Genomic DNA, 9231 nt, shown 5'->3' on the forward strand with positions numbered 1-9231 from the left:
AGGACCAAAACCTGTAATGGGCTAATATGCTAAATATCTTTACTGTGTCTGCATGTGATTTAGGTGGTCGCCCTAATGGACATAGTACATGTCTGTATCTGAACAGCTTTCTACTGGATCCCAGTTACTAGTGGGGACACAGGCGTAACAGATCCTGCCCAGGTCCCTCCAGCACTGGGGACAGTAGGCCGCCTGGCAGCCTGGGACTGTGCACTCCATGGCCCGGTCACCCCTCTGCCTCTCCCCACACACACAGCACCACCGCAGCCTGCAGCCCAGCCTCTCCAGTCTAGACAACACACCAAACAACACCTGAGCGGGAGAGAGTGGAGGTGAAGGGGAGAGAGACAGCAGAAAAGTGGGAGGAACAGAGAAAGTGGGATGTGGAGAGTACAGGAGGTAGAAGGGCCAGTGTTAAATAACAGTACAATTCAATGAAAGTAACATATTTTCCCTAATTAGATTATTGGGGGTCACAGGGCATGGAATGAAAAGCATTAGTGAAGAAGACAGAACAGAGGATAATACAACAGCATGTAAGACAGGATGGAGAGAGAAGGGCCCAGGAAGGAGAGTGGGAGGGAGGCTGCATCCCAAAGAGTTTATCTGTGTTTGTTTAGATTTGTCTTGGACATCATTCCTGGAAAAGAGTGAGCCCATTTGACTTCAAAATTAAAGGCACTGTCATTCTGTCATGAGTTCTCAGAGGTCATCCAAGAACCATCCCATCAACTAAATCAGGAAATAGAAGGGTTCAAAGACCTTTAGGAAAATAAAGATGTTTAAACTCTGTTTAATGAGAGAGTAGTTAAATACACACAGTACGCACTGTTTTCTCTCCTGTTCCTAGCTGCATGAGTCGTGTCCGTTGCCTTTTGGTGTATGAGATGCGCCTCTGGATCTGCAGGTTATAAAGGAACAGAGCGCGCCTCTTCTCCCGCTAACAGACAGGCAGCCACAGCAGAGGGTGGAGAGACAGAGAAATGGGGCAGTCAGATAAATGACAATGAGCTAATATAGTGTGTAGAACAGTAGGGCCACAGACGGGCAAGATATAGAAAAGTCGAGACATGGAAAGATAATATTTTTTTTTCTGTTGAATTAGATACTTGAAATCCCCCTGAACATGGGTACTAGACTTCACCACTGCTGTATGAACACTCAATACTGTCCAGCATGAGGAGGCTTCTGGAGCGCTGAACACCCGAGGCCAGTTGGATTAGTCTGTGGGCTGCACACTTTCACCATGTTGCACTTCTCTCCCACATGCTGAATGTGCAGCAGCTTAATTTTGCTTGATTTGTGAAACTAATCCCCTTCAGAGAGCATAAGGGGAGGACTAATAACAGTAATGACAATTCAGCTGATTTAGTGCTAAGTGAAACACACAGAGGGCAATCCCTCAATCTATCTACTACGCCAGTCTCTCCCCTCGCTGTAGTTTCTCTATAGGTGCTTTCATACTGGCATTTTCAACCCTTAGTCAACCCAGGCAGCTATTCAATTATGATCCTGGAATGGCGAACCACTTCTGGTTTTTGTTCCTACTTGATCTATCATTGCACTCACCTCATCTGGTGTCCCAGGTCCCTGATTAGAGAAGAATGAAAACCAGAAGTGTATTGGACCTCAAGGGCCAGATTTCACACATGCATTTTCAACCCGGGCCAGAATTTGAAATGCTCAAAATGCCTTTGAAACGCTCTCCCTGTTGTGGAAATGCCAGCATGAAAAATGTCTGTATCCCACTTTCCCTCCGTTAATCTCTTACTCCCACTAATTTTTAGTTTCTCTGCATACAGTATATACTCCTTCTTCGCCCCTTTGCCCCTCTGTGCAGTACTGTAGGTAGGGCTTCGGTATGAGCAGAATACGTAGTGTCTAATGCTATTACAATAAGCTGCTCTCAGGTAAGCACTGCTTTACTCGACACACACGAGCCAGTGCATTTCTTACAGGATTGGGGGAAAAGGGCCACATTCACTCTGTGTACACATTGTGCTAAAGCCTATTGAATTATAAACTGGGAGGCTCGAGCCCTGAATGCTGATTGGCTGACAAACCCGTATACCACGGGTATGACAAAACATTTATTTTTACTGCTCCAATTACGTTGGTAACCAGTTTATAATAGCAATAAGGCACCTCTGGGGTTTGTGATATATTGCCAATATACCATGGCAAAGGGTTGTGTCCAGGCACTCCGCGATGCGTCTTGCCTAAGAACAGCCCTTAGCCGTGGTATATTGGCCATATACCGCACCACCTTGTGCCTTTTTGTTTAAATATACCTCAACCAGCAATGTTGCACAAGTTTGCATGAACGGTTATATCTATTACGTCTGGATTAGACGAGGTTTCTTCTTTAAGTCACGTTCCTATATGCATATGTGCATGTTTATGGAGAACGTGCATCTTATAAGCCTAGAGGTTCCTGGACTTCCTTTGTGTTCATTTCATTAAACCCATTGCTTCATTTGGAACAATTAAGGGAAATTTGAGGGAAAAAAACAGTGTGCACAACTGGCCTTAACGAGGTAGCTCAGCTTATATGTTGAATTTCACACAAATAGTGAATTATGTAAATGAAGGCCAAGCTTTCTCCTGAACAATGATTTGTTTTATTTCCATTTATACTCAGCAGGCGACCCAGTAGCTGCTCCAATTTCCGGGGAGATATCTGTAAACCATCTATAAGAACTCCGGGGAAATCCACCCTTTATGATATCCAGATCGACTGTAAATACTAACAGTATAACGAGCGCTTCTACTTTGTGCGACATTGTATTCTTTGTTTATTTGTAGGTGAACTGACAGGACCCTACTGTTTGTTCAAACCTTTCCTGTGCCAATTCCACTAGGGATAAAAAAAAGGGGGGAATAATAAATGTTAGTCTGCCTATTTAAAACGTTACATAGGCTGGACCCAATGCCAACATGTCTATGTGCATGTTGTGTAGAGGCTCCCAGAGTTTAAATGTATCTACTACTGATGTTTTCATCACAGTGGGTGTCGTCACCTGTCTTGATACATTGCATGCATTATATTATGACCTTATAAATCTATTTTTTCCCCCCCTCTTCTTTTTAATTACTATACTGAGCAAAAATATAAATGCAACATGTAAAGTGTTGATCCCATTTTTCATGAGCTGAAATAAAAGATCCCTGAAATTTTCCATATGCACAAGAAGGCATATTCTCTTAAATTGAGCACAAATTTGTTTACGTCCCTGTTAGTGAGCATTTCTCCTTTGCCAAGATAAGCCATCCACCTGAAAGGTGTGGCATATCAAGAAGCTGATTAAACAGCATGATCATTACACAGGTGCACCTTGTGCTGGGGACAATAAAAGGCTGTTTTAAAAATGTGCAGTTTTGTCATAACACAATGCCTCAGATGTCTCAGGTTTTGAGGGAGTGTACCATTGAAATGGTGACTGCAGGAATGTCCCACAGAGCTGTTGCCAGAAAATGTCATGTTTATTTCTCTACCATAAGCCGTCTCCAATGTCGTTTTAAAGATTTGGCAGTACGTCCAACCGGCCTCACAACCTCAGACCACATGTAACCACACCAGCCCAGGACATCCACATCCAGCTTCTTCACCTGCAGGATTGTCTGAGGGGGTGCTGACTAAAGCCCTTTTGTGGAGAAAAACTCATTCTGATTGGCTATGCCCGGCTATGCCCTCCCAGGCCCACCCACGTCTGCGCCCTTTTCCAGTCATGTGAAATCCATAGATTAGGGTGTAATTTATCTATTTCAATTGACGGATTTCCTTATATGAACTGTAACTCAGTAAAATCTTTGAAATTGGTACGTATATATACACACACACACCTTTCTTTCGACCCATTGAAAGACAGTTGAAACTTCAGAGAAACCATCCAAGTGGGTATATCAATCAGAGCAATCAATCAGCACCTTGATGCACATACACTGTAGTGTAGGCTCTTAACAAGAGAATGTTCAATTATCAGATTTAAGAGCAGAGATTACCTTTAGAGGATTTAAGAGCAGAGATTACCTTCAGATGATTTAAGAGCAGAGATCACCTTTAGGGGATTTAAGATCAACATGTATGACTGGGACAAGGTGTTAATGTGAGAACTATAATTAACACAAATACTACAGATTACATACAGGCAAGCCTAACGTGCCGTGAATACGTTATACATTGTGTCATACATCCGAGTTACAGTATGCAGAGGTTTCGTTCAACCAAGAGGATGGTAGGTGTGGTTGAGAGTGGGTGTGTGTGGCCTCACCTTGGGGAAGTAGAAGGCAGCGATGACCCTGCGCAGGCGGTTGCTGTACACCTGCAGGCAGCACATCAGCGCCATCATCAAGAGGGGCACGAAACTCCACAGGTAGTCCTCTATAGTGAGAGCCCTCGGCTGGGGAAGACAGTCTGAGAGAGAATAAAAAGAGAAAGGGGGATTGTTGTTGATCTTGTGAATGTTGCCACGATTTGACTAATCTGTGGTCTCACTTAATCCTGATTATTAGCAAATACTATGAGAATGGCCATTTTATTGTGCATGGATAACTCCTAGTTGTCATCCTGCATATGGACAAACATGTGATGCTAGAGTATATGTGTGTTCTATGCCTCTTGACAACACTGTCTAAACTATCTAGCCAAGACAAGGTTGTACACCACTAGACCAGATTAGTGTTGTAGCCAGTCAGACAGGGACAGGTCAACTGGTCAACATTAGCTAGCCACAACACACACGTCTGGCACATCAGTCTTTGGCACATTGAGCAGTGAGAGAACAGCAGAGAGGCCACCTACGCTGGTTACTAGACTGCATATCCAGGTTAGAGGAGGTGTTGAAGGCCCCGATAGTCTTCCTCAGGAGCTTGGCCATCATGGACTGTCCTCCCACGTTGATGTCTATGTGGTGGCTACCTGTGGAACACAGTGGCATGAGTTACCACAATCACACTGTGACAATGATATGGTACAGGAGAAAGTGTGTGTGTGTGACTCACTGGTGAGGGAGAACTCTGTGAAAGTGTGTCTGCGGATGATGTCAAAGATGTGGTGGAGGACCATGTCGACAGCCAGTAGCACACAGACAAACACAGCCAGAGAGACTACCTGCAGCAGGCCCGCCATCTGTGGCCCAATGACACAGATCTGGGATTAGACTTGACTCCCTTTTGTGATTGTAAAAAGACTTGGACAAGTATTTTGATCAATCACAAGATTGTTCTTCAGTCTATACAACCCTAAAGTCAGCAAGGAGTGGAAAGATAGTAATGAACAAGTCATTGGAGAAAATGATTGGATTGAAATACACCCAGGAGAGATAAGCAACGCACCACTAATTTAAGCTCACTGGGATGTATGGACAGGCTGCAAGGGTTGATGAAAAGGCCTCGCTCAGCTTTCTTCAAAGGTAACAGATAACGTTTGTCCTGAAATGTCAAATGTACATATCAGCTTCCAAACGTTATACACTCCCATACGTATGTATTTGGACAGTGAAGCTAAAACAATTAATTTGGCTCTATACTCCAGCATTTTGGATTTGAGATCAAGTGTTTTACATGAGGCGACAGTACAGAATGTCACCATTGATTTGAGGGTATTTTCATACACTCATTTGCTGTTTAGAAATGAAAGCATTTTATGTACAGTATTTAGTCTCCCCATTTGAAGATATAAGTATTTGGAAAAATTCACTTATAGTGTATTCAATTTTGTCAAAAATGTACTATTTGGTCCCATATTCCATGCAAAGAATACATCAAGCGTGTGACTGCAAACTTGTTGGATGCATTTGGTTTGTTTTGGTTGATTCAGATTATGTAGTGCCCAATAGAAATGAATGGTAAATAATGTATTCTGTCATTTTGGAGTCACTTTTATTGTAAATAAGAATGTTCCTGAACACTTCTACATTATGCCACCATGATTATGGATAATCATGAAGGAATCGTGAATAATGATGAGTGAGAAAGTTAGACACACAAATATCACCCACCCCACACAAACGCTCGCCTCCCTGTTATCAGTAATGGTAAGAGGTTAGCATGTTTTGGGGAGCATGATCTTTGTGCAACTTACGCACAATTCATTCATGATTACCCATAATCATGGTAGCATCCACATTAATGTAAAATTGTTCAGAAACTATACGTAAAAGTGACTCCAAAAATGATACATTATTTACCATTACTTTCTATTGGACATAACAAAACAAACTGCAAATGCATCCAACAAGTTTGTAGAGAGTCAGAAGCTTTATGTAGTCTTTGCATGCTAGGAATATGGGACCTGTGACACCTTTAAATGGGGGGACTAGATGCATAAAGTGCATTCATTTCTAAACAGTAAAACAGATATGTATTAAAATATCCTCAAATAAAAGGTGACATTTGATCTCAAATCCAAAATGCTGGAGAATAGAGCCAAATTAAACATTTTAGCTTCACTGACCAAAAATATACGTTATCTTTTGTTTGCTTACTGCTCTCTTTCTCCTGGCATCAATCTGTCTGAAGTAGGTGGTGATGTAGATGTTGTCAAAGCGAATGTCTTGTGTATACTGCCTCGCATATCCAAACGCCCTTCACAGGAAGGCAGAGAGCGAAGAGAGGCACACATGCACTGATTACATTAGAAACTGTATAAACACTTTATAGAAATAAACGACATCATGGTACTGCAGTGAGTCCAATGCAGGGGTGCATGCCTTTAGTCCTCGAGGCCTGCAGTAGGTTGGCTTTCAACCTTGACTGATTCAGACCTGGGAAACTGGATTTATGGACTATGGCCAATCACTGACAAAATAAAAGGACACTGCCACTTTGGAAAACTAAAATAGCCAGCTTCTCAAAAAGCAGAACATCTAACACACCCCTACATTAGATAGCATAAATACACATGTCATTCCATCATATCTAACTGAGTTGCTGTGTGGTTGAGTAGGCTCACGAGGTGAAGATGGTGATGAAGGTGCAGGAGAGGAGGAGCTGGATGAGGCCCAGAAACTGGTCCAGAATGACCTTGGTCTCCTCGAAGGCTTTACTCAGACCCTCTGTGAAATCCTGTAGGGCTGACACACCAAACACAGACTGCTGCTCCTCCTCCTACACACTCTCTCGCACACACACACACACAAGAGGGAAAGGTGGAAGCTCAGGAACTGTAAATAACATCCAATTAAAGTATTGTAAAAAGTGCACCTTCAACAGAGTAAGGTATAATACATGTATTTCGAGTAGAGAAAACCTGCAAATGACCTAATTATGTGTAAACTACAGTCTTGTATTTCTTTCATTACTTAACTGTCTTGGTTTCAGTGAGAGCAGACAGAGGAGTTGGGCTGTACCTGCAGCACCACGTTAGTGCTGAATTCTCTGGACAGTGCGTCAATGGAGAAGTTGAGCTTGTCGAATGTTTGCCCAAAGTTCCCTTCCACTGGGATATCCTCCCTGCACCAGGGCTTCATGACTGACAGGAAAAGCAACCAAGCAAACATCATTGTAATCAAAAAGTATATCATCCCACTTGACTAAACACCTGGGCTACCAATGAAGTTGAACCCCTACCTCTCATGATGTCACAGAGGAAGTGGAATCTCATAGACACACACAGGATGTGGTTGATGACTGGGGCTTTGATGGCATCCATGCAGTCCTGCCACTTGACCTCAAACCACTCCCGACAGCGCTCTATCCCCTGCTCCACCACATCTGTCCCACAATGCAGAAAAATAGGTGAGTAATGTTAATACATTCACAACTAATTATCGACCAATAACAACCAACTTCAATCTGCTGAATAGTTTTTTAAATGCAAACCAACACTCACTGTCACATCGCATCATCGTCTTTGCTGCATACAAATCCTGGGTGCTGTTGCCAGCAGCAACAGGGCCCTGTTCCATGGAGTCATAGCCATACTGCCCCATGACCTCATCCCTGATGCTCTGAAACTTCCTGCTCACACTCTTAGCCTCGTCCTGGAACTCCCCATTATCCTCCTGACCCAGTAAACAAAGGAATGAAGGAAACGTTGAGGGCATATCCAAGAAACATCAGTTGATAATGTGAAACAAACCTACTGAACTAATACAATAGTGAACTGTGTCGCATTAGTGGATACTCAGACTGCTCTTAGGGCAGGTCTACCGGTTTTGACTAGCAGAAGTGACTTTTCGTAGCAGGTTAGGATAATTAACGTGGCAGGTTAGGATAATTAACGTGGCAGGTTAGGATAATTAGGTTTAGGAAAAGGGTTAGCCAAAATTCTCGTCGCAAATATATCTAGCTAGAACCAGGCCGGCTCTGAGAACAGTTTTGGTTTCCACTAATGCTATTCTGCCAATAGTGGTCCACTGACCATGATAATGTGTAACTTACCACAATACCCTGCACCACCTGCATGAAGGGCTCCATCCCCACCCTCCACATGACCTTGCTGTGTTTGATCTGGAGCTCGATGTTGCACCCCATAGAGAAGGCCACATCCTGGACATTACGGTGGATGTTAGCGATTGGGCCTGACAGGATGAGAGAACAGGATGATCAGAGGATTGCCGGTTTACACCACCGCGAAGCCATACTGCTAGCAATCTATTTGGCAAGTATCAAGGCAATACATTTTTTCCAGAGCTATTTTCAGTTTACCTCTATACAGGCCGTAGAGGACAAACAGCATGAGGTACGCCCTGCCACGAGAGCCGAGCATGCTGGGAAAGATCAGGAGGACCGAGCAGCGAAAGTAGGAGGAAAACGCCCCACCCAGAATACATACAGCTGAAAAACACACACAGAGCAAGACTAATATGTTTCCAATTTGTTCACTTTACTGATTGACTCCAAACAGTGTTCAATTGCAGTACCATAATCTACTCACCTACAAAAGCATATCCTGCTAAGAGCCTGTTTACACTGGTCATTGAGACATTGTGGAAGAGACCCAGAAATAAACCTGGAGGGGAGAATTCACAATGAGTTGGCCAAATTATAAACCGAAACTTTGTAGCATTGTGGAATCAGTCGACCCTACCTGCACCACTGAGAGCACCAAATAATGCTCCTAGGAAGAAACGAGCAACTGGGAAGTCCTGTGACTGACTAAAGAGGAACCGGTGGGCAAAATCTGGCAGAACCCACCTACTGATCCTCTCCAAGGCTGTGACAAAACACACACAAACACGGTAAGTATGGTACATTGAAGTTGTCTATGTCTATCAAATTGATCATCAG

At 43.3% G+C, this 9231-nt stretch overlaps 1 protein-coding gene across 1 annotated transcript; it reads right to left on the reverse strand.

The window, feature by feature from the left end:
- Positions 1-4: 4 nt before the first annotated feature.
- Positions 5-8949, reverse strand: dcst1 (DC-STAMP domain containing 1). Its single transcript, XM_055903075.1, has 15 exons — positions 8879-8949; positions 8650-8778; positions 8383-8522; positions 7832-8003; positions 7570-7713; positions 7350-7471; positions 6953-7107; positions 6466-6585; positions 6011-6020; positions 5335-5430; positions 5002-5128; positions 4802-4918; positions 4272-4414; positions 830-940; positions 5-312 (listed from the first exon to the last, which is right to left on the reverse strand). Exons 1-15 carry the CDS (start codon positions 8919-8921, stop codon positions 73-75), a joined length of 1869 nt encoding a protein of 622 aa, XP_055759050.1. The 5' UTR covers positions 8922-8949; the 3' UTR covers positions 5-72.
- Positions 8950-9231: the final 282 nt, after the last annotated feature.

This window comes from Salvelinus fontinalis, chromosome 38 (assembly GCF_029448725.1).
Source record: "Salvelinus fontinalis isolate EN_2023a chromosome 38, ASM2944872v1, whole genome shotgun sequence".
NCBI classification, from domain to species: Eukaryota; Metazoa; Chordata; class Actinopteri; order Salmoniformes; family Salmonidae; genus Salvelinus; species Salvelinus fontinalis.